This window comes from Phocoena phocoena, chromosome 2 (assembly GCF_963924675.1).
Source record: "Phocoena phocoena chromosome 2, mPhoPho1.1, whole genome shotgun sequence".
Classification (NCBI taxonomy): domain Eukaryota; kingdom Metazoa; phylum Chordata; class Mammalia; order Artiodactyla; family Phocoenidae; genus Phocoena; species Phocoena phocoena.
In genome coordinates, this window is record NC_089220.1 from 86,063,976 (window position 1) to 86,091,503 (window position 27,528).

A 27,528-nucleotide genomic window follows, 5' to 3' on the forward strand; every position below is an offset into this window, starting at 1 on the left:
AGGTTACTATTACTTGAATTGTATTTATTAGTCATTCCCTCACTTTTCTTTAAAAATTTCACCACACATAATAGGTATTCCAGAAGGATTCTACCAAATTATTCTTCCACCAAAAGTCTTCTGTTCTCTTCACACTCACTTTTGAAGGGTAATATTTTTAAAAGCTTATGAACATAATTTTTTATTAGTTACACAATAGCCCATCCTTCTGAAAACTCAAAGGTTCCTTAGTAAGCTGTGTACGCACCCTCTACAAGAAGAGCTCTGCAAAAACCTAAAGATGATAAACCTAAGCATGCTTCATAAGAGTGCTTTGTGGTGGCAGTGTAGACTGGTAAGCTTTCAATACTCGAAGGTAGCTTAGTGAAGAGGTTCCTAAAATTTAACAGACAAGTTTTACCAGTCCACGGAAAATCAGAAAAGGAAGGAATAAGGAGTGTGATGAGTTCTTTAACAGAGCTACATGTATGCAATCTAAAGACCTGCTCTTTAGTCTGAGATTATCCTACGTTCTTGGAATTAAATTTTCTTTTTCTTCATAAAATGATAGGAGATGGTAGGTATTTTTTGGTTGCTGTTCATGTGCCCTTTTTAAAATTAAAATTGAACTTCCCTAGCCAAATAAAAATTTGAAAACCCTATGTCTTACCCAAAGTCTTGTGAAATTGTACTGGACCACAAAATCCCAAAGTTTGGCAACTGGAAAACTCTGGCCTTGAGACTTCAGCATCTCTCCCCCTTAACATCCCAGAGTAAAACTAAGAAGAAATTAACAACTTCCTCCTTGTCTCTACTTCTGGCATTCTTTCTTGAGTTCTCCAACATAAGGAAAAAACTATAATAAATGGAGACGACTGGGAAATATGAAATTAACCAATGATCAACTTTGTAAATTCCATCACTGATTAGCTTTGCAATGTTAGGAAAACATTTTAACCACACTATATGATAGGGTCCTCATGTTTTTTCTTTTGCACAATAATAAAAATACATATATATATATATATATATATATATAACATATATCTATAGCTTATCATTTCCTGAGATAGAAGCACTAATGTTGAAGCCAGTCTAAAAACATGAACCACACTTTCAGCTCTATGGAAGAAATAGTTTACATAACTTTAAGATGTTATTTACATTTACATGGGACCTTCGGCATATTATATGTACAAAGAGAAACATCAATTATTATATCTGCCCAAGCCCAGAGCACAGAACCAATACTGTTACTTGAAAAATACATTTCAGCTCAAAATAACAAAGTTGTCTGAAGATGTCACAGGAAAGGCAAATCCCTCAACCTCACTACTAATTAAGAAAATTAAACTAAGACCACCATGTGATACCATTATATACCCACCAAACTGGCTAAAATTAAAAAGACTAGCAACACCAAATCTTGTAAGTGTGTGTTGGTATAACCACTTTGGAAAACACTATCTACTATGACTTAAGATATACCCTAGAACTCAGCAATTCTATTCCAGATATATACCCTGGATAAACTCCTGTACATGTGTACCAAAATACGCAAATAAGAATGTCCACAGCAGAGTTGTTTTAATACAATAATAGTCCCAAATTGGAAACAATCTACATATCTATATACAGTACAATGAATAAAGACAATATAGATTATTAAACCCTATAAGGTAAATGGACAAAATATATATATGTGTATATATATAAGTATATACTTAATGCCGAGTGAAAGCTACTCAACAAGAAAAAGATACAGAATGACTCCATCTGTACAGAATTCAAAAACAGAACCATTCAATATGATTTGAGTGATAAGCTAAAAGGGAAATCAAGGAAACCATTATCACAAAACACAGGAGAGGGAGATTATCACAAAGGAGGAGAGAAGGATGGTGATCCAGAAGGAACAAATGGGAGGCCCCTGAGAGCTGGAAATGTCTCATTTCTTGACCTAAGTAGTGGTTACACAGGTGTTCACTTTATAGTTATTCTTTAAGCTGTTCATATGCTTTATACAATCTTCTGCATAAAAATGATGTATCTCAAAAATAAAAAAATTGTAAGGAGCTGCATCTTGAAGTAGTAGATGTCTTATCACATGATATGTTTAACCAGAGCTAAAGGTTCACAAATCAGGTCTGTTACAGCAGGAACTCAAGTACTAGTCAGGAATTTGGACTAGCTGGCCATCAGACTCCTGCCAATCTAGAGATTTTAGGCATCTATTTTCATACCTTGTAACGATGATTTTTATGAACACTATTCTGGAAGCAGTCCATACAGAGTACACATGTTGGATCAATTGCACAGTCCCTGAAAAAGATTAAAAATCAGACTCCAAAATTTACATGACTCCTGCTGATACTCAAGGTATGACTATAAAATAATGTGAATGAATTTCCTATATCATGCACAAACTGATTATGAAAATACTTTAAAAACTGAATTCCAGGGACTTCCCTGGCAGTCCAGTGGTTAAGACTTCACCTTCCAAGGCAGGGGGTGTGGGTTCAATCCCTGATCGGGGAGCTAAGATTCCCACATGCCTTGTGGCCAAAACACCAATACATAAAACAGAAGCAGTATTGTAACAAATTCAATAAAGACTTTAAAGTCAAAAAGACACGTGCACCCCAATGTTCACTGAAGCACTATTTACAATAGCCAGGTCATGGAAGCAACCTAAACACCCATCGACAGACGAATGGATAAAGACGTTGTGGTACATATATACAGTGGAATATTACTCAGCCATAAAAAGGAATGAAATTGGGTCATTTGTAGAGACACGGATGGACCTAGAGACTGTCATACAGATTGAAGTAAGTCAGAAAGAGAAAAACAAATATCATATATTAACGCATATATGTGGAATCTAAAAAATGGTACAGATGAACTGGTTTGCAAGGCAGAAATAGAGACACAGATGTAGAGAACAAACATATGGACACAAAGGGGGGAAAGTGGGGGGGTGGTAGGGGTGGTGTGATGAATTGGGCGATTGGGATTGACATATATACACTAATATGTATAAAATAACTAATAAGAACCTGGTGTATAAAAAATAAATAAAATTCAAAAAAAATTGGTTTTCTGGTGCTCCATTTGGTAGCACATATACCAAAATTCGTTTTCTGAAAAATCATCAGCTTTTTTTTCATTCTCTGCATCATCTTATCCTATTACAGTTATGAATGTACTTTACAGACACTGATTGTTCACTGGTAAATGAGGCTTGGTTAAAGACAAAATTCATTAGAATGTAAGCAACATAAATTAAAGGATTTTAATTTATTTTATATAATGATATGTCCCAAGCACGTAGATCAGTGCCTGGCACACAACAGGTATTCAATGAATATTTACTGAATAAATTAAATTCAATCTCTCTTAATCTCTTCCCTAATAAAAACTTCTAAAATGTAAAATTTTATTTAATACTTTCAAGGAAACATTAACAATAATATATATTAGTGCAAAGTGCAAAATTAATTTTTAAAATATTTATTTAGAAAAGTTGAAGAGATGGAATTCGGCAGTTTTAAAAATGAATTTTTAAAGGCTAATAAGTAGAAACTGACTAATAATAGCCTCTAAAATATAATATCATCTACTAACCTATTCAGAGCAGGATTTGTCAACCTCAGCAGTACTGACATTTTGAACTGAATAATTATTTGCTGGCGATATAGGTGACTGTCCGTGTGCCATAGGATGTTTAAGCAGCAACCCTGGCCTCTACCCACTAGATGCCAGTACCATTCCCCTAGCTGTGACAATTAAAAATGCCTCCATGACCCTTTTGGAGAAATGAGGTCTACAAATATCTACTATGCTTTAGCTGAAATTGACCAGGCTTCAGCTAAAAATATATAACAAGATAAATGAAACTTACTGCCATATAGCAAAATAGAACATAAAATACTAAAGCTGACTGTTTCCTGAGAAAGAAAGAGAATAAAGAAAAGCAGTATGTTCTAGACAACTGTTAACTATACATAAACCAGTCAAACCTAGAATTACAGTGAAGCAAAAAACAATTCTCTGTATAAAATCTAAAACTTCACATTCCTAACCTAAACAACCTCTAATAAAAGAAAGAAAAGGGCCTCCCTGGTGGCGCAGTGGTTGAGAGTCTGCCTGCTGATGCAGGGGACACAGGTTCATGCCCCGGTCCGGGAGAATCCCACATGCCGCGGAGCGGCTGGGCCCGTGAGCCATGGCCGCTGAGCCTGCACGTCCGGAGCCTGTGCTCCCCAACAGGAGAGGCCACAACAGTGAGAGGCCCGCGTACCGCAAAAAAAAAAAAAGAAAGAAAGAAAAAAAACCTAAAAGTGTTAAGATCTAAAAGTTAAAAGTTTCAGGCAGGAGTAGAGAATAAAAAAGTTCTCTGTGTTACCATGTTGTGTTAAGTCAATCTCTCTCACAAAAGGCAAAAAAAAAGCCTAAAGCTGTTTCCAGTTTCCTTACCACTGGCCTCTTCTATCCAACTAAATTACAAATGCTCCTACAGGTCCACAACCCTCTGATACCAAATCTCACTTGGTGGCGAAAAAATGACCTGAAATGACAATGGACTATAGACTTTATTTATACCACTTGCTGTGAACAGTCATAGGTTTCTTACAGAAATGCTCTGTTTGATTACAGGATCCTGACCTGACTCCACCAGGGAAGTATTCAGAATTCTGAAATACATGTGGCGCCAAGAGTTTCAGATAAGGGTGTAAGGACTATGTTATAAACAAGGCAAAAATATATCTCTTATATACTTCTGGAGAACAGGAAGAAAAAGTGAGAGAACTGTTTAAGTCATATATTTAAAAACAAGCTGTATTAGGAAAAACAAACTTATAAAATAAAGTAAAATAAAGCACAATAAAACAAAGTAAATTATGTAGAATTAAATATATTATAAATAGTAATATACCAAGAAAGGTACATCATAAAATACATACAGAACACCAAGTTGTTATTATAACCAATCCTGTACATTTCTAAATCTTACCTACAAGAATATGTTGTCTCTCCACTTTTGAAAACCTTCCCACAGAGTTGAAATGCTCCACTGTGCTTCAATTTCTCTAAGCAAATATCTGGATCTTCTCCAAATAAGTACCATTCCAGTGGAGTGACTATTGACATTTGTATATTCTCCTCCTGCTTTTCCAAGTCTGGTTCCATTTCAGCAAAATAAATTTCTGGCACCAATCGTGCCAAATGGTTCAAGAAAGTAGTATGAAAATCAATTTGCTGATGCCACCACTGAAAAACAAAACAAAACAAAAATTAAACTTTGTTACAAGTTCCTTCTTAAAGATCTAGGGGCACCAGTAATTGTGTAGTTTCAGAGGAACTGATTTACAATATATTCTTCCTTTATACTTCACCAATACAAAAGGAAAGTAAATGATTTTTTTTAAAAAAAAGGCCTTGGAAATAAGTGGTTGTCCCCATATCACAGGTATCTGGAAAAAAGAAGTGCAGCTATAGTGGATGGAGAATTACTCTTCCCTTCTGAAATGGTCAACTCCTGGTGTGTGAAGATTCTATTATCAGTCAAAGGCTGTACAGACAAAGTATTCCCCATACCAGTAGTTTAACTATTTTATTTTCTTCTTACAATTTTATTGAGATATAATTGACATATAGCACTTATAAGTTTAAGGTGTACAGCATAATTATCTGACTTACATACATCATGAAATGATCACCACAATAGTTTTAGTGAACATCCATCATCTCACACAGAAACAAAATTAAATGAATAGAAAAAAAAAGTGTTTTTCCTTGTGATAAGAACTCTTAGGATTTACTCTCTGATAGTTTAATTATTTAAAGGAACCATAGCATTTAATGAGAGATCAAAATGAATGAGTGCCAGAGTTTTCAGAACACAAAAAGCACTAACCATAAAAGAAAAAAACAGATAAATTGGACCTCAGCAAAAGTAAAACCTCTGCTCTTCAAAAAAAACTGTTACAGATGGCATTTTTGCCATGCTTATTTATACATGAAAACATGTTCAACATCATTAAATCATTAGAGAAGCGCAAATTAAGACAACAGTGAGGAGAAACCAAGATGGCGGCGGAGTAGAAGGACATGGAGTTCATCTCTCTCCACAAAAGCATCAAGAATACATCTACAGATGGAACAATTCTCAGAGAACACCGGCTGAACACTAGCAGAAGACCTCGGACACCAGAAACGACAAGAAAGACCCCTGCATAACCGGGTAGGATGAAAGTAAGAAGGGAAAAATAAGAGGAGAAAAAGTGGGACAGGATCTGTGCCCCTCGGGGGAGCTGAAGCACAGAGGTTCCTGCATCCGGGGAAGCCCCCTCACTGACGGGGAAATCACTTGGGACAGAAGGGGAACATCTGAGGCTGTCAGAGGAGGATGAAATGGCTGGTCTGTAGCAGATGGGACAGAGTGAGACCTACACAGATGGTCAGTGCCACAGGCCTGTGTGCCCCAGACTGGGACGTGTGTCTGCCGGTTCACACGGGGGCTGAGAGCTGGAACATGGGGATTAGAAAGCAAACCTGGGGGGAGGACCGCTGTTGGCTGCGAGGAGACAGCCTGAGGGGACAGGAGGGAGGAAATCAGCAACCAGGACACTTATGAAGGAAACCCAGACTGCCATAGAAGCAAGGCACCACTGTTGAATGACGTGCAGTTGGTGGAGCCACCACAGCAGCCTCTCTCTCCCCATGCACTGACCCCTGCCCCAACAGGCGCTAGGAAAAGCTGCCAGAACTGACCTCCTCATGCCAGTCACCAGGCACTAGGAAAGGTTCCCACTAGGGCCAGATCTCTCATGCCCGTGGCCACCAGTTTTCCTGCGTACCTGTCGCTGCCAGGGCCCCCAAGACCCAGGCAGTCATGCCACCTCCTCGCCCTGTCCTCACCGGAGCAGACCTGAGGGCTCCAAGGCAGCCTCGGAAGCAGACTCCAGTGGGTGGCACACACGCAAAGGTGGGGTTAAAACCACAGCTGAGCCCCAGGGGCGGGGCGACTAAAGAAGAGGAACAAAAATCTTTCCGTGCAGCTACACAAACTGCACGTTAAATCCCCGCGATCGTCTTGGTAAATCCTGCATCTATGAAATATCTGAATGGACGAGTGTTCCCAAAACAGAAACCAGTCTAGTGCTAGCAGCTATGGACTTTGGGGACTAGTACACCCAAGAGTTGGGCCATGTCAGAGTCCTAGCTGTCCCCCAGTACCCAGAGAGAGACCAGAAACGTACCTAGAGGTTTTGGAGGGTGGCCTGGGGATACAGAGGTTGGCTGTGACTCAAGGTGAGGGCAAGGACACTGACAGTTGAGACCCCAGTAAAATATAATTATTACTATTTTTTTAATGTTTTGTTTTGTTCTGTATATTATTTGTTTTTATTTAGTTTTTTAGATTTATAATATATTTCTTATATTTCTATTTCTACATTACTTTTTTGTTGTTCTGTGTTTTTAACTTGCTTTTTTTTTCTTTGCACTATCTAACTTTTATTTATTGTTTTTGTGTGTTTGTTTTGTATTCCTTGCTTTTTCCTTCAATTTGCATTCTGCTTTTGTTCTTGTTTTTTTGGTTAGTTTTGCTTTTAATTGTTTAATTTTGTTTTGGGATTCTTTTGTTGGTCTGGCTGTTTTTTTCATTTTCTCTGTTTTATGTCTTTGTTTCTTATTTTGTACGTGTGTGTGTGTGATTATTTTTGTTTCTGTTTGGCTTTACTTTTACCATTTGGGGTTTTGTTTGTCTCTTCCTTTGTTTGTTTCTTTCTTTTTAATTGTTGCTGTTGCTTCTTACTTGTTTTTGTCTTTGCTACTTGTCCCGAGTTTTGTATGTCTGTTTGTTTTCATTTGTTTTCTTCCTACCCTTTTATTTCTTTCTTTTTTCTTTTCTTTTTTTTTTCCCCATTTTTGCTGAGCTGTGTGGCATGCGGGCTCTTGGTTTCCAGGCAGGGGGTCAGGCCTGAGCCTCTGAGGTGGGAGTGCTGAGCCCAGGAAACTGGAATGCCAGAGAATTCCTGGCCCCAGAGCTCTCCCGGGAGTCTCCATCTCAACTCCAAGACCCGACTCCACCCAACTGCCTGCAGGCTCCACTGCTGGACACCCCACGACAAACAACAAACAAGACAGGAACACAAACCCAACCATCAGCAGACAAGCTGCCTAAAGTTTTACTAAGGCCACAGACACCCCAAAACACACCACCTGACACAGCCCTGTCCATCACAGGGAAAAGATCCAGCTCCACCCACCAAAACGCAGGCGCCAGTCCTTCCCACCAGGAAGCCTAAACAAGTCACTGGACCAAACTCACCCACTGGGGGCAGACACCAGAAGCAAGAGGAACTATGACCCTGCAACCTGCGGAAAGGAGACCTCAAACACAGTAAGTTAGACAAAGGAGAAGACACAGAAATACGCAGCAGATGAAGGAGCAAGGTAAAAACCCACCAGACCAAACAAATGAAGAGGAAATAGGCAGACTACATGAAAAGAATTCAGAGTAATGATAGTAAAGATGACCCAAAATCTTGGAAATAGAATTGAGAAAATATAAGAAATGTTTAACAGGGACCTATAAAAACTAAAGAACAAACAAACAGTGATGAACAACACAATAACTGAAATTAAAAAACAAAATAGAAGGAATCAATAGCAGAATAACTGAGGGAGAAGAACGGATAAGTGACCTGGAAGATAGAATGGTGGAAATAACAGCCAAGGAGCAGAATAAAGAAAAAAGAATGAAAAGAATTGAAGACAGTCTCAGAGACCACTGGGACAACATTAAACGCACCAACATTCGAATTATAGTGGTCCCAGAGGAAGAATAGAAAGAGAAAGGGTCTGAAAAAAATGTGAAGAGATTATTGTTGAAAACTTTCCTAACATGGGAAAGGAAATAGTCAATCAAGTCCAGGAAGCGCAGGGAGTCCAGGCAGGATAAACCCAAGGAGAAAAGTGCTGAGACACATATTAATCAAACTATCAAAAATTAAATACAAAGAAAAAATATTAAAAGCAGCAAGGGAAAAACAACAAATAACATACAAGGGAATCCATGCAAGGTTATCAGCTGATCTTTCAGCAGAAACTCTACAGGCCAGAAGAGAGTGGCAGGATATATTTAAAGTGATGAAAGGGAAAAACCTACAACCAAGATTACTCTACCCAGCAAGGCTCTCACTCAGATCTCACAGAGAGATCAAAAGCTTTACAGACAAGCAAAAGCTAAGAGAATTCAGCACCACCAGACCAACTTTACAACAAATGCTAAAAGAACTTCTCTAGGTAGGAAACACAAGAGAAGAAAAAGACCTACAAAAACAAACCCAAAACAATTTAAAAAATGGTAATAGGAACATACATATCGATAATTACTTTATATGTAAATGGATTAAATGCTCCAACCAAAAGACACAAAGCGGCTGAATGAATATAAAAACAAGATCTGTATATATGTTGCCCACAAAACACCCACTTCAGACCTAGGGACACATACAGACTGAAAGTGAGGGGATGGAAAAAGATATTCCATGCAAATAGAAATCAAAAGAAAGCTGGAGTAGCAATACTCATATAAGACAAAATAGACTTTAAAATAAAGACTGTTACAACAAAGGACACTACCTAATGATAAAGGGATCAATCCAAGAGGATATAACAATTGTAAATATGTACGCACCCAACACAGAAGCACTTCAATATATGAGGCAAATGCTGACAGCCAAAATAGTGGAAATCGACAGTAACACAATAGTGAGGGACTTCAACACTACACTACACCAACGGATAGATCATCCAGAAAGAAAACTAATAAGGAGTCACAAGCCTTATATGACACATTAAACCAGATAGACGTAATTGATATCTATAGGACAATCCATCCGAAAGCAGCAAAATACACTTTCTTCTGAAGTGCACATGGAACATTCTCCAGGACAGATCACATCTTGGGTCACAAATCAACCCTTGGTAAATTTAAGAAAACTGAAATCATATCAAGTATTTTTTCTGACCACGATACTATGAGATTAGAAATCAATTATGGAGAAAAAATCCGTAAAAAACACAAACACACGGAGGCTAAACAATATGCTACTAAAGAACCAAAAGATTACTGAAGAAATCAAAGACGAAATCAAAAAATACCTACAAACAAATTACAACAAAAACACGATGATCCAAAACCTATGGGATGCAGCAAAAGAAGTTCTAAGAGGGAAGTTTACAGCAACACAAGCCTACGTCAAGAAACAGGAAAAATCTCAAATAAACAATCTAACCTTACACCTAAAGGAACTATAGAAAGTGGAACAAACAAAACACAAAGTTAGCAGAAGGAAAGAAATCATAAAGATCAGAGCAGAAATAAATGAAATAGAAACAAAGAAAACAACAGCAAAGATGAATAAAACTAAAAACTGGTTCTCTGTGGTTTCCCTGGTGGCGCAGTGGTTGAGAGTCCGCCTGCTGATGCAGGGGACACAGGTTCGTGTCCCGGTCCAGGAAGAGCCCACAGGCCGCAGAATGGCTGGGCCTGTGAGCCATGGCCGCTGAGCCTGCACGTCTGGAGCCTGTGCTCTGCAACGGGAGAGGCGACAACAGTGAGAGAGCCGGGTACCGCCAACAACAACAACAAAAAAAAGCTGGTTCTTTGATAGTATAAACAAAATTGATAAACCTTTAGCCAGACTCATCAAGAAAAAGAGGGAGAGGACTTAAATCAATAAAATTAGAAATGAAAATGGAGAAGTTATAACAGACACCGCAGAAATACAAATCATCATAAGAGACTACTACAAGCAACTCTATGACAATAAAATGGACAACCTGGAAGAAATGGACAAACTCTTAGAAAGGCATAACCTTCCAAGACTGGACCAGGAGGAAATAGAAAATATGAACAGACCAATCACAAGTAATGAAATTGAAACTGTAATTTAAAATCTTCCAACAAATAAAAGCCCAGAACCAGATGGCTTCACAGGTGAATTCTACCAAACATTTAGAGAAGAGCTAACACCCATCCTTCTCAAACTTCCAAAAACTTGCAGAGGAAGGAACACTCCAAAACTCATTCTATGAAGCCACCATCACCCTGATACCAAAACCAGACAAAGATACAACAAAAAAAGGAAATTACAGACCAATATCACTGATGAATATAGATGCAAAAATCCTCAACAAAATACTAGCAAACAGAATCCAACAACACATTAAAAGGATCATACACCATGATCAAGTGGGATTTATCCCAGGGATGCAAGGATTCTTCAATATATGCAAATCAATCAATGCAATACACCATATTAACAAATTGAAGAATCAAAACCATATGATCATCTCAATAGATGCAGAAAAAGCTTTTGACAAAATTCAACACCCAATTATGATAAAAACTCTCCAGAAAGTGGGCATAGAGGGAACCTACCTCAACATAAGAAAGGCCATATATGACAAACCCACAGCAAACATCATTCTCAATGGTGAAAAACTGAAAGCATTTCCTCTAAGATCAGGAACAAGCCAAGGATGTCCACTCTCACCACTATTAATCAACATAGTTTTAGAAGTGCTAGCCACAGCAGTCAGAGAAGAAAAAGAAATAAAAGGAATATCAATTGGAAAAGAAGTAAAACTGTCACTGTTTGCAGATGACATGATACTATACATAGAGAATCCTAAAGATGCTACCAGAAAACTACCAGAGCTAATCAATGAATTTGGTAAAGTTCCAGGATACAAAATTAATGCACAGAAATCTCCTGCATTCCTATACACTAACAACGAAAGATCAGAAAGAGAAATTAAGGAAATAATCTCATTCACCATAGCAACAAAAAGAATAAAATACCTAAGAATAAACCTACCTAAGGAGACAAAAGACCTGTATGCAGAAAACTATAAGACACTGATGAAAGAAACCAAAGATGACACAAACAGATGGAGAGATATACCATGTTCTTGGATTGGAAGAATCAATATTGTGAAGATGACTACACTACCCAAAGCAATCTACAGATTCAATGTAATCCCTATCAAATTACCAATGGCATCTTTTACAGAACTGGAACAAAAAATCTTAAAATTTCTATGGAGACACAAAAGACCCCGAAGAGCCAAAGCAGTCTTGAGGGAAAAAAATGGAGCTGGAGGAATCAGACCCCCTGACTTCAGATTAGACTACAAAGCTACAGTAATCAAGACAATATGGTACTGGCACAAAAACAGAAACAAAGATCAATGGAATAGGATAGAAAGCCCAGAGATAAACCCACACATCCATGATCAAGTAATCTATGACAAAGGAGGCAAGGATATACGATGGAGAAAAGAGAGTCTCTTCAACAAGTGGTGCTGGGAAAACTGGACAGCTACATGTAAAAGATGAAATTAGAGCACTCCCTAACACCATACACAAAAATAAATTCAAAATGGATTAGAGACCTAAATGTAAGACCAGACACTATAAAACTCTTAGAAGAAAACATAGGAAGAACACTCTTTGACATAAATCACAAAATCACAGCAAGATCTTTTCTGATCCACCTCCTAGAGTAATGGAAATAAAAACAAACAAATGGGACCTAATGAAACTTAAAAGCTTTTGCAAAGCAAAGGAAACTACAAACAAGACGAAAAGACAACCCTCAGAATGGGAGAAAATATTTGCAAACATATCAATGGGCAAAGGATTAATCTCCAAAATATACAAACAGCTCATGCAGCTCAATATTAGAAAAACAAACAACCTAATCAAAAAATGGGCAGAAGACCTAAATAGACATTTCTCCAAAGAGGACATACAGATGGCCAAGAAGCACATGAAAAGCTGCTCAACATCACTAATATTAGAGAAATGCAAATCAAAACTACAATGAGGTATTCACCTCAGACCAGTCAGAATGGGCATCATCAGAAAATCTACAAACCACAAATGGTGGAGAGGGTGTGGAGAAAAGGGGACCCTCTTGCACTGTTGGTGGGAATGTAAATTGATACAGCCACTATGGAGAACAGTATGGAGGTTCTTTAAAAAACTAAAAATAGAACTACCATGTGACCCAGTAATCCCACTACTGGGCATACACCCAGAGAAAACCATAATTCGAAAAGACACATGCACCCCATGGAAGCAACCTAAATGCCCATTGACAGACGAATGGATAAAGAAGATGTGGTACATATATACACTGAAATATTACTCAGCCATGAAACAGAACGAAATTGGGTCATTTGTAGAGATGTGGATGGATCTAGAGACTGTCATAGAGAGTGAAGTTAAGTCAGAAAGAAAAAAACAAAAATCATATATTAATGCATATATGTGGAACCTAGAAAAATGGTACTGATAAAACGTTTTGCAGGGCACAAATAGAGACACAAATGTATAGAAGAAACGTATGGACACCAAGGGAGCAAAGTGGTGAGGAGGTAGGTGGTGGTGGGATGAACTGGGAAATTGGGATTGACATATATACACTAATATGTATAAAATAGATAACTAATAAGAAATTGCTGTTTTAGAAAATAATATTTGAATGATAATAATAAAATGGTAGCTCTAATGTCAACCACATCAATAATTATATTAAATTTTTTAATTAAAAAAAGAAGTAACAAACAAAGGACTAATCTGCAAAATATACAGATCATATATCTCAATATCAAAAGCAAACAAACCAATCTAAAAATGCGCAGAAGCCCTAAAGAGACATTTCACCAAAGAAGATATGGAGATGGCCAAGAGGCACATGAAAAGATGCTCAACATCACTAATAATTAGAAAAAGGCAAATCAAAACTACGAGATATCACCTCACACCAGTCAGAATGGCCATCATCACGAAATCTATAAACAATAAATGCTGGAGAGGGTGTGGAAAAAATGGAACCCTCTTGCACTTTTGGTGGGAATGTAAATTGATACAGCCACTATGGAGAACAGTATGGAGGTTCTTTAAAAAACTAAAAATAGAACTACCATGTGACCCAGCAATCCCATTCCTGGGCATATATCCAGAGAAAACCATAATTCGAAAAGACACATGTGCCCCAATGTTCATTGCAGCACTATTTACAATAGCCATGACATGGAAACAACATAAATGTTCATCAACAGAGGAATGGATAAAGATGTGGTACAGATATACAATGGAATATTACTCAGCCATAAAAAGGAACAAAATTCGGTCATTTGTACAGATGTGGATGGACCTAGAGACTGTCATACACAGTGAAGTAAGTCAGAAAAACAAGTATCGCATATTAATGTATATATATGTAATTTGAAAAAATTGGTATAGACAATTGCATTTAGAAAGCAGAATAGAGACACAGACGTAGAGAACAAACGTATGGATACCAAGGGGTTGCGGGAGTAGGTAGGATGAATTGGGAGATTGGGATTGACATATATACACTACTGACACTATGTATAAAATAGATAATTAATGAGAACCTACTGTATAGCATAGAGAACTCTATTCAGTGCTCTGTGGTAACCTAAATGGGATGGAAATCCAAAAAAGAGGGGATATATGTATACATATAGCTGATTCACTTTGCTGTACAGTAGAAACTAACGCAACATTGTAAAGCAACTATACTCCAATAAAAAATTTTTTTAAATGACAGTGAGATACACCTATAATAACCTAAATAAACATTTGGCAATACCAAGTATCAACAAGGATGCAGAAAACTGGAAAAGGAATGTGCTGGTAGGAACTCAAAATGTTATACATCCACTTTACGAAAGAGTTTAGCAGTTTCTTACAAAGTTAAATATATACTTACTGTATGACCCAGCAATCAAACTCCTAGTTATCTACCCAAGAACTTATGTTCACAGACACTTGTACATGAAGTTATAGCAATTTTATTCATAATCGCTCAAAACTAGAAATGATTCAGGTGTCCTTCAACTGGTGGATTATAAACAAACTGTACATCCAAACCATAGAATACTGCTCAACAATAAAAGGACTGAATTATCAATGCATGCAACATCAAAAGAAGTCAAACTCAAGAGGCTATGTACTACTGCCTCTTAGCAGTTGGGACCATGTTCATGTTGTCAGCGTATCTGTGAACTGAGCAAAGCCCACCTCTGTGCCAAATTCCTGATTCCCATTACAAGTGGCTTTGGTGTTTTTCCTTTTTTGGCTGTGCTGCAAGGCATGTGGGATCTTACTTCCCCAACCAGGGATCGAATCCACGCCCCCTGCAGTGGGAGTGCAGAGTCTTAACCACTGGACTGCCAGGGAAGTCCCTATAAGTGGGTTTAACAGACACTATATGCAGATTTCAATACCACCACCCTTATCTTCAATCAAACAAGACAGCTTTCTAAGTATCAAGAAATGCCCTGTTAAAAGACTTTCATGGATTACTCGTTGGCAATTTGGCCTTAAATGTGAAGTGATTACCTCACACCACACAGCCAGCTCAACATTTTTAATGCCACTCAGTAACAGCAGGCCTAAAAGAGAGGTAGGAGAAACAGAACTCTCTAGTATCAATCCAACAGTGGTGATTTCAGTTGCAGTTAATATCCTTCCAATTAAATTAATACTGTTCATTTGAAATATGTTGGCTTTCTGGTTTTATTAGAATTTCATGTTTGTTTTATACTTAAATTAAAACTGTAAGTATAAGGCATTCATAGTAGTTTTATATTTGTACACATTTAAGTTATATTATAAATTTTAAAAAAATTTTTAAAGGCTATATGCTATATAATTCCATTTATATAAAATTCCAGAAAAGGCAAAACTACTCGAGATAGAGGATAGCAAAGTGGTTGCGAGGGGCTGACTACAAAGTAGCAGCAATGTAATTTTTGAGGGCAATGGAACTATTCTGTAGTATCTATTATGGTGACGGTTACACAACTGTTGGCAACTGTCAAAACTCATAGAACTGTAGAATAAACAGTTATTTACTTTATGTAAATTTTCACAGTGAATAAAAAAGAACATAGTTTGAAAAAGAAAAGGAGAAACAGGTTGAGAGAAAATATTTGCAATAATACATTCCCTCCAAAGATCAGGGATGAGGCAAGGATATCTGTTCTCTTCTATTCAATATTGTACTACAGGTCATAGCTAGTGAAATAAAACAAGAAAAATAAATAAAAGGCATGATGATTGCAAAGGAAAAAGTAAAGCTGTCTCTATTCACAAACAATATGATTACTCTTCATAAAAAACTCTAAGGAATCAGTTAAAAAACACACATAAAAATGGTAAGTGAATTGAGCAAACTCATTAGATATAAGATCAACAGATAAAGATCACCTGTATTTCTATACACTAGCAACAAAAAACTGGAAAATGAAATTTTTAAAAAAACAGCATTTACAATAGCATCAAAAAACATAAAGTACTTGGGAGTTAATTTAATAAAGATTGTGAAAAACCTATACACTGAAAACTACTGAACATTATTGAGAGAAATTTCTAAAACACCTAAAAAAATGAAGAGCTACATCATGTTCATTACTTAAAAGATTCAATACTGAGATGTCTATACTTCCTAAACTGATCTACAGATTCTACACAATCCCAGAAAGCTTTCTTGTAGAATTGACAAGCTGATTCCAAAATGAATATGGAGGGAATTCCCTGGCATTTCAGTGGTTACAACTCGGCCCTTTCATTGCCATGGCCCAGGTTCAATACCTGGTTGGGGAACTAAAATCCCACAAGCTGCACAGCACAGCCAAGAAAAAATAAATGTAAAGGACTTAGAAAAAACTTAACACTACATGATTTCAGGACTTACTATAAAAGATATAAGAAATGAGACTGTGGAATTAGCACTGAGATAAACATATATATATATTTTGAGATAAATATATTTATCAATGGAACTAAGAGAGAGTTTAAAAATGAATCCACACAGGGCTTCCCTGGTGGCGCAGTGGTTGAGACTCCGCCTGCCGATGCAGGGGACACAGGTTCGTGCCCTGGTCCGGGAAGATCCCACATGCCGCGGAGTGGCTGGGCCCGTGAGCCATGGCCGCTGAGCCTGCGTGTCCGGAGCCTGTGCTCCACAACGGGAGAGGCCGCAACAGTGAGAGGCCCGCGTACCGCAAAAACAAACAAAAAAAAAAAAAAAAAAAATTAATCCACACATATAAAGACAATTGATTTTTTTAAAAGGAACCAACATAATTCAAAAGAGACAGTATTTTCAAAAACTGGTGCAGAAGTAATTAGATATCCTTATGGAAAACAAAGAACATCAACCCGTACTTCACACCACACACAAAAATTAATTCAAAATGAATAAAAGATTTAAATATTAAAAAATAAAACTGTTGGGACTTCCCTGGTGGCACGGTGGTTAAGAATCCACCTGCTAATGCAGGGGACACAGGTTCGATCCCTGGTCCAGGAAGATCCCACATGCCACGGAGCAACTAAGCCCATGTGTCACAACTACTGAGCCTCTGCTCTAGAGCCCACGAGCCACAACTACTGAAGCCCACACACCTAGAGCCTGTGCTCTGCAACAAGAGAAGCCAACACGATGAGAAGGCCATGCACTGCAACGAAGAGTAGCCCCCACTTGCCACAACTAGAGAAAGCAGGCGTGCAGAAACGAAGACCCAATGCAGCCAAAAATAAATAAATTTTTTTTAAAAATAAAATAAAACTAAAATTTCTTGACAAAAACATAGGAGAAAACTCTTTGACATCCTATGGGTGGGCAAAGAGTTCTTGGACAGGGCAGAAAAAGCACCAACCATGAAAAAAATGGATAAAATTTTTTATTTTAACCAAAATTAAAACCTTCTGTTACTCAAAATGAACATGAGTAACTGTTACCCAATACTGCTACTCACTGTGCATTTTTCAAATTTTTCATACAACCAAATACTGAAAGATGAATTTTAGAATGGATCTATATTAAATTGAACATGCCCCTACTTCTTAAATTAAGCTACCCCTTCTATGAAATTACACAGAAATAGGAGGAAACTAAGAAGTATATTTATCATACACTAACCCAACTTGCCAGTAGAGCATAGGGCACCAACCCACAGCTATCTATGGTAGCTAAGGTCCTGGCCCTTTTGGCACAGGAACACCCTTGTGCCAAGATGTGAGACTGATTATTCAGACCACTGGGTAGTGTTATCTAGGCAAAAACTTACCAAAAGAATGAAGGAATCCTAGAAAAAATAATAGGGATGGAAAATTAGGACTCTTCAGTCTGTAAAAACAAAGGCTAGATAACGTTTATAAAATCATAAAGAGTTTCGACACAGTTAACATATACTTGTTCACTATATCTTAAAGCAAATTAACAGGTGTCACCTTGAAGTGTTAAAAAACAATTTTCAGGGCAAAGAAAAGGAATGAGAATTCTATTCAGCTATGATAAACTAATAAAACTTGTCTAAGGAGTTTTCTAACCTGACATTTAATTAGAATTAAGAATTTACAAGGCAGGGAGACCTTCAAGATGGCAAAGGAGTAAGACGTGGAGATCACCTTCCTCCCCACAAATACATCAGATATACATCTACATGTGAAACAACTCCTACAGAACACCTACTGAACGCTGGCAGAAGACCTCAGACTTCCCAAAAGGCAAAAAACTCCCTGCATACCTGAGCAGGGCAAAAGAAAAAACAGACAAAAGAATAGGGTCAGGACCTGTACCTCTGGGAGGGAGCTGTGAAGGAGGAAAAGTTTCGACACACTAGGAAGCCGCTTCACTGGTGGAGACGTGGGGTGACGGGGGTGAAGCTTCGGAGCCATGGAGGAGAGCACAGCAACAGGGGTACAGAAGGCGAAGTGGAGAGATTCCCAGAGAGGATCGGTGCGGACCAGCACTTACCAGCTTGAGAGGCTTGCCTGCTCACCCACCGGGACGGGTGAGGTCTGGGAGCTAAGGCTCGGGCTTCGGAGGTCAGATCCCAGGGAGAGGACTGGGGTTGGCTGCGTGAACACAGCCTGAAGGGGGCTGGTGCGCCACAGCTAGTTGGGAGGCAGTCCAGGAAAAAGTCTGGAACTGGCTAAGAGGCAAGAGACCATTGTTTCGGGGTGAGTGAGGAGAGGGGATTCAGAGCACTGCCTAAACGAACTCTACAGACGGGCGCGAGCCGCGGCTATCAGCGCGGACACTAGAGACAGGCAGGAAACGCTAAGGCTGCTGCTGCAGCCACCAAGAAGCCTGTGTGCAAGCACAGGTCACTATCCACATCCCCCCTCCTGGGAGCCTGTGCAGCCCGCCACTGCCAAGGTCCCGTGATCCAGGGACAACTTCCCAGGGAGAACACATGGCACACCTCAGGCTGTTGCAAGGTCAGGCTGGCCTCCGCCGCTGCAGGCTTGCCCCACGTTCCATACCCTCCCTTCCCCCAGGCTGAGTGAGCCAGAGCCCCCTAATCACTTGCTAATTTAACCTCATCCTGTCTCGGGGAACAAACGCCCTCAGTCGACCTACACACAGAGGCGGGGCCAAATCCAAAGCTGAACCCCAAGAGCTGTGTGAACAAAGAAGAGAAAGGGAAATCTCTCCCAGCAGCCTCAGAAGCAGTGGGTTAAATCCTCAAAATCAACGTGATGTACCCTGCATCTGTGGAATACCTGAATATAAAACAAATCATCTCAAAATTGAAGCAGGAGACTTTGGGAGCAACTGTAGACTTGAGGTTTGCTTTCTGCATCTAATTTGTTTCTGGTTTTATGTTTATCTTAGTTTAGTATTTAGAGTTTATTATCATTGGTAGATTTGTTTATTGAGTTGGTTGCTCTCTTCCTCCTTCTTTTTAAATATATATATATTTTTTTCCCTTTTCTCTTTTTGTGAGTGTGTGTGTGTATGCTTCCTTGTGTGATTTTTGTCTGTCTTTGCTTTTATCATTTCTCCTAGGGTTCTGTCTGTGCTTTTTTGATTTTCTTTTTGTTTTAGTATAGTTTTTAGCATTTGTTACCATTGGTGGATTTGTTTTTTGGTATGGTTGCTCTCATTTCATTCTTTCTTTTTTTTTTCTTTTTAATTTTTTAATTTTTAATAATTATTTTTTATTTTAATAACTATTTTATCTTATTTTTTTCTTTATTTTTTTCTCCCTTTTCTTCTGAGCCATGTGGCTGACAGGGTCATGGTGCTCTGGCCGGGTGTCAGGCCTGTGGCTCTGAGGTGGGAGAACCGAGTTCAGGACATTGGTCCACCGGAGACCTCCTGGCTCCATGTAATGTCAAACAACAAACACTCTCCAAGAGATCTCCACCTCAATGCTAAGACGCAGCTCCACGCAACGACCAGCAGGCTACAGTGCCGGACACCCTATGCCAAACGCTAGCAAGACAGGAACGCAAACCCACCCATTAACAGAGAGGCAGCCTAAAATCATAATAAGGTAACACACACCCCAAAACACACCACTGGACGTAGTCCTAGCCACCAAAAAGACAAGATCCACCACCATGCACCAGAACACAGGCACCAGTCCCCTCCACCAAGAAGCCTACACAACCCAACTAAACGAACCTTAGCCTCTGGGAGAAGACACCAAAAACAGTGGGAACTAAGAACATGCAGCCTGCGAAAAAGAGACCCCAAACACAGTAACTTAAGCAAAATGAGAAGACAAAGAAATACACAGCAGATGAAGGAGCAAGGTAAAAACCAACCAGACCAAACAAATGAAGAGGAAATAGGCAGTCTACCTGAAAATGAATTCAGAGTAATGAGAGTAAAGATGATCCAAAATCTTGGAAAGAGAATGGAGAAAATACAAGAAACCCTAAACAAGGACCTAGAAGAACTAAAGAGCAAACAAACAATAATGAACAACACAATAAGTGAAATTAAAATTGCTCTAGAAGGAAGCAAAAGCAGAATAACTGAGGCAGAAGAATGGATAAGTGACCTGGAAGATAAAACAGTGGAAATAAGTACTGCATAGAAGAATAAAGAAAAAAGAGTGAAAAGAATTGAGGACAGTCTCAGAGACCTCTGGGACAACATTAAATGCGCACCAACATTCGAAGTATAGGGGTCCCAGAAGAAGAAGAAAAAAAGAAAGGGACTGAGAAAATATTTGAAGAGATTTTAGTTCAAAACTTGCCTAATATGGGATAGGAAATAGTTAATCAAGCCCAAAAAGCCCAGAGTGTCCCATACAGGATAAATCCAAAGAGAAACATGCCAAGACTCATATTAATCAAACTATCAAAAACTAAAAACAAAGAAAAAATATTAAAAGCAGCAAGGGAAAAACAACAAACAAACAAGGGAATCCCCATAAGGTTAACAGCTCATCTTTCAGCAAGAAGTCTGCAAGCCAAAAGGGAGTGACAAGACATATTTAAAGAGATGAAAGGGAAAAACCTACAACCAAGATTACTCTGCCCAGCAAGGATCTCATTCAGATTCAGTAGAGAAATTAAAACCTTTACAGACACTCAACAGCTAAGAGAATTCAGCATCACCAAACCAGCCTTACAACAAATGCTAAAGGAACTTCTTTAGGCAGGAACACAAGAGAAGAAAAAGATCTACAATAACAAACACAAAACAATTAAGAAAATGGTAATAGGAAGATACATATTGATAACTACCTGAAACGTAAATGAATTAAATACTCCAACCAAAAGACACAGACTAGCTGAATGGATACAAAAACAACACCCATATACATGCTGTCTACAAGAGACCCACTTCAGACCTAGGGACACATACAGACTGGAAGTAAGGGGATGGGAAAAGATATTCCATGCAAATGGAAATCAAAAGAAAGCTGGAGTAGCAATTCTCATATCAGACAAAATAGACTTTAAAATAAAGACTATTACAAGGGAAAAAGAAGGACACTACATAATGATCACGGGCTCAATCCAAGAAGAAGATATAACAATTGTAAATATTTATGCACCCAACATAGGAGCACCTGCATACATAAGGCAAAGGCTAACAGCCATAAAAGGGGAAATCGAGAGTAACTCAACCATAGTAGGGGACTTTAACACCACACTTTCACCAATGGACAGATCATCCAAAATGAAAATAAAAAAGGAAATACAAGCTTTAAATGATACATTAAACAAGATAGACTTAATTGATATTTATAGGACATTCCATCCCAAAACAGCAGAATACACTTTCTTCTCAAGTGCTCATGCAACATTCTCGAGGCCAGATCATATCTTGGGTCACAAACCAAGCACTGGTAAATTTAAGAAAACTGAAATTGTATCAGGTATCTTTTCTGACTACAATGCCATGAGACTAGATATCAATTACAAGAAAAAAATCTGTAAAAAATACAAACACATGGAGGCTAAACAACACTGCAAAATAACCAAGAGATCACTGAAGAAATCAAAGAGGAAACCAAAAAATACCTAGAAACAAATGACACTGAAAACACGACACTTCAAAACCTATGGGATGCAGCAAAAACAGTTCTAAGAGGGAAGTTTACAGCAATACAATCCTACCTCAAGAAACAAGAAACATCTCAAATAGACAACCTAACCTTACACCTAAAGCAATTAGAGAAAGAAGAACAAGAAAATCCCAAAGTTAGCAGAAGGAAAGAAATTATAAAGATCAGATCAGAAAGAAATGAAGGAAACGATAGCAAGGATCAATAAAACTAAAAGCTGGTTTTGGGGCTTCCCTGATGGCGCAGTGGTTGAGAGTCCACCTGCTGATGCGGGGGACACGGGTTTGTGCACCGGTCCGGGAAGATCCCACATGCCGCAGAGCGGCTGGGCCTGTGAGCCATGGCTACTGAGCCTGCACGTCCGGAGCCTGTGCTCCACAACGGGAGAGGCCACAACAGTGAGAGACCCGCGTACCACAAAAAAATAAATAAATAAAATAAAATAAAAGCTGACTTTTTCAGAAGATAAACAAAATTGATAAACCATTAGCCAGACTCATCAAGAAAAAAAGGGAGAAGACTCAGATCAACAGAATTAGAAATGAAAAAGGAAAAGTAACAACTGACACTGCAGAAATACAAAGGATCATAAGAGATTACTACAAGCAACTCTATGCCAATAAAATGGACAACCTGGAAGAAATGGACAAATTTTTAGAAAAGCACAACCTTCTGAGACTGAACTAGGAAGAAATAGAAAATATAAACAGACCAATCACAAGCACTGAAATTGAGACTGTGATTAAAAATCTTCCAATAATCAAAAACCCAGGACCAGATGGCTTCACAGGTGAATTCTATCAAGCATTTAGAGAAGAGCTAACACCTGTCCTTCGCAAAGTCTTCCAAAATATAGCAGAGGGAGGAACACTCCCAAACTCATTCTACGAGGCCACCATCACCTTGATACCAAAACCAGACAAGGATGTCACAAAGAAAGAAAACTACAGGCCAATATCACCGATGAACACAGATGCAAAAATCCTGAACAAAATACTAGCAAACAGAATCCAACAGCACATTAAAAGGATCATACACTATGATCAAGTAAGGTTTCTCCCAGGAATGCAAGGATTCTTCAATATATGCAAACCAATCAATGTGATACACCATATTAACAAATCAAAGCAGAAAAACCATATGATCATCTCAACAGATGTATTAAAATCTTTCAACAAAATTCAACACCATTTATGATAAAAACCCTCAAGAAAGTAGGCACACAGGGTACTTACCTCAACATAATAAAGGCCATATATGAGAAACCAACAGCCAACATTGTTCTCAATGGTGAAAAAATGAAACCATTTCCACTAAGATCAGGAACAAGACAAGGTTGTCCACTCTCACCACTGTTTTTCAACATAGTTTTGGAAGTTTTAGCCACAGCAATCAGAGAAGAAAAAGAAATAAAAGGAATCCATATCGGAAAAGAAGAAGGAAAACTGCCACTGTTTGCAGATGACATGATACTACACATAGAGAATCCTAAAGATGCTACTGGAAAACTACTAGAGCTAATCAATGAATGTGGTAAAGTAGCAGGATACAAAATTAATGCACAGAAATCTCTTGCATTCCTATACACTAATGATGAAAAATCTGAAAGAGAAATTATGGAAACACTCCCATTAACCACTGCAACAAAAAGAATAAAATACCTAGGAATAAACCTACCTAGGGAGACAAAAGACCTGTATGCAGAAAACTGTAATTCACTGATGATAGAAATTAAAGATGATACCAACAGATTAAGAAACAGATATACCATGCTCTTGGACTGGAAGAATCAATACTGTGAAAATGACTATACTACCCAAAGCAATCTATAGATTCAATGCAATCCCTATCAAATTACCAATGGCATTTTTTATGGAACTAGAACAAATCATCCTAAAATTTGTATGGAGACACAAAAGACTCCGAATAGCCAAAGCAGTCTTGAGGGAAAAAAAAAGGAGCTGGAGGAATCAGACTCCCTGACTTCAGACTAGACTACAAAGCTACAGTAATCAAGACAATATGGTACTGGCACAAAAACAGAAACATAGATCGATGGAACAAGATAGAAAGCCCAGAGATACACCCACGCACCTATGGTCAACTAATCTATGACAAAGGAGGCAAAGATATACAATGGAGAAAAGACAGTCTCTTCAACAAGTGGTGCTGGGAAAACTGGACAGCTACATGTAAAAGAATGAAATTAGAACACTCCCTAACACCATACACAAAAATAAATTCAAAATAGATTAAAGATCTAAATGTTAAGCCCAGACACTATAAAACTCTTAGAGAAAAACAAAGGCAGAACACTCTATGACATAAATCACAGCAAGATCCTTTTTGACCCACCTCCCAGAGAAATGGAAATAAAAACAAAAATAAACAAATGGGACCTAATGACACTTAAAAGCTTTTGCACAGCAAAGGAAACCATAAACAAGATGAAAAGATAACCCTGAGAATGGGAGAAAATATTTGCAAATGAAGCAACTGACTATTAATCTCCAAAATTTACAAGCAGTTCATGCAGCTCAATATCAAAAAAACAAACAACCCAATCCAAAAATGGGCAGAAGACCTAAATAGACATTTCTCCAAGGAAGATATACAGATTGCCAACAAACACATGAAAGGATGCTCAACATCACTAATCATTAGAGAAATGCAAATCAAAACTACAATGAGGTATCACCTCACACCAGTCAGAATGGCCATCATCAAAAAATCTACAAACAAGAAATGCTGGAGAGGATGTGTAGAAAAGGGAACCCTCTTGCACTGTGGGTAAATGTAAATTGATACAGCCACTATGGAGAACAGCATGGAGGTTCCTTAAAAAACTAAAAATAGAACTATCATATGACCCAGCAATCCCACTACTGGGCATATACCCTGAGAAAACCGTAATTCAGAAAGAGACATATACCACAGTGTTCACTGCAGCTTTATGTACAATAGCCAGGACATGGAAGCAACCAAGGTGTCCATCGACAGATGAATGGATAAAGAAGATATGGCACATAAATAAAATGGAATATTACTCAGCCATAAAAAGAAAGAAATTCAGTTATTTGTAGTGAGGTGGATGGACCTCGTGTCTGTCATACAGAGTGAAGTCAGAAAGAGAAAAACAAATACCGTATGCTAACACATATATATGGAATCTAAAAAAAAAAAGGTTCTTATGAACCTAGGGGCAGAACTGGAATAAAGATGCAGATGTAGAGAATGGACTTGAGGACACAGGGAGGGGAAAGGGTGAGCTGGGACGAAATGAGAGAGTGGTATGGACTAATATATACTACCAAATGTAAAATAGCTAGCTAGTGGGAAGCAGCCACATAGCACAGGGAGATCAGCTCAGTGCTTTGTGACCACCTAGAGGGGTGGGATAGGGAGATGCAAGAGGGAGGAGATATGGGGATATATGTATACATATAGCTGATTTACTTTGTTATAAAGCAGTAATTAACACACCATTGTAAAGTAATTATACTCCAATAAAGATATTAAAAGATATTTTTAAAAAAAGATATTAGACACTACTACCTATAAAATAAATAACGAATAAGAACCTACTGTAGAGCAGAGGGAACTCTACTCAATACTCTGTAATAGCCTCTATGGGAAAAGAATCTAAAAAAAGAGTGGATATATGTATAACTGATTCATATTGATGTACACCTGAAACTAACACATCATTGTAAATCAACTATACTCCAATAAAAATTTTTTTAAAAATTTACATAAAGTTCCATCACAGGTAAGTAAGGAAGGTTACACATATTTGATTATATATAAGGCTTTCTGAGTTTGCTCACCTGAAGCTCAATATGGCTCCATAAATGAGCTGAACTCAATAAAACTTTATGTAAAACATTATGTTAAAACTAGGTATTGGGCTTCCCTGGTGGCGCAGTGGTTGAGAGTACGCCTGCCAATGAGGAGGACACGGGTTCGTGCCCCGGCCCGGGAAGATCCCACATGCTGCGGAGCGGCTGGGCCCGTGAGCCATGGCCGCTGAGCCTGAGCGTCCGGAGCCTGTGCTCTGCAGGGGGTGAGGCCACAGCAGTCAGAGGCTCGCGTACCGCAAAAAAAAAAAAAAAAAAAAAAAAACTAGGTATTATTAGGGACTTCCCTGGTGGCACAGTGGTTAAGAATCCTCCTGCCATTGCAGGAGACATGGGTTCGGTCCCTGGTCCAGGAAGACCCCACATGCTGCAGAGCAACCAAGCCCGTGAGCCACAACTACTAAGCCTGCACTCTAGAGCCCGCACGCCACAACTACTGAGCCTGTATGCTGGAACTACTGAAGCGAGCCCTCCTACAGCCCATGCTCTGAAACAAGAGAAGCCACCACAATGAGAAGCCCGCACCCGACAAAGAAGAGTAGCCCCCGCTCACCGCAACTAGAGAAAGCCTGCACTCAGCAACGAAGACCCAACAGAGCCAAAAATTTAAAAAACAAATAATAATAAAAATTTTAATTAGGTATTATTGTAGAAATTAAATTAGCCTATCCTCTCAGAAGGACAATTTTGATAGTTATTAAAATTTTTAATTTATATAACCTTTGACTCAGAAATTCCCACTTCTAGGAATTTGTACCTCAGATAAACTCAAATATGTAAAAAATATATATACAAGTATTTTATTTACACCATTATTTATAATAATAAAAGACTGGACATGTGCCCACGTAAGGAGCCCACCTGCCGTAACTAAGGAGCCCCACTTGCAGCAACTAAGGAGCCCACGTGTGGCAACTAAGGAGCCCACCTGCCGCAACTAAGACCCAACACAACTAAATAAATTATGTTTTAAATAATAAATAAAAATAAAATTTAAATTAAAAAAATAATAAATAAATAAGAGACTGGAAACAACCTAAATGCTCCATAAGAAGAGTTGAATAAGTCATGGTACATAAATTCAATGCAGCCATTATAAAAAAGGGGGGCAGATATCTATATGTACTGCTATGGAACATTCTTCAAGTTATATTTTTAAAGAAGAAAAAACAGGTGGGAGGAACCAAGATGGCTGAGTAGAAGGATGTGCTCTCACTCCCTCTTGCGAGAACACCAGAATCACAACTAGCTG

General features: G+C 38.4%; 1 protein-coding gene across 1 annotated transcript in view; it reads right to left on the bottom strand.

The window, feature by feature from the left end:
• The window catches only part of UBR1 (ubiquitin protein ligase E3 component n-recognin 1), a 173,489-nt gene that overhangs the window by 121,940 nt on the left and 24,021 nt on the right, over positions 1-27,528 (bottom strand). The window contains exons 2-3 of the mRNA XM_065900181.1: positions 4,997-5,253; positions 2,223-2,301 (exon numbers count right to left, since the gene is read on the bottom strand). Of these exons, the coding sequence (XP_065756253.1) occupies positions 2,223-2,301; positions 4,997-5,253 (336 nt within the window). The remainder of the gene's footprint in view (positions 1-2,222; positions 2,302-4,996; positions 5,254-27,528) is intronic.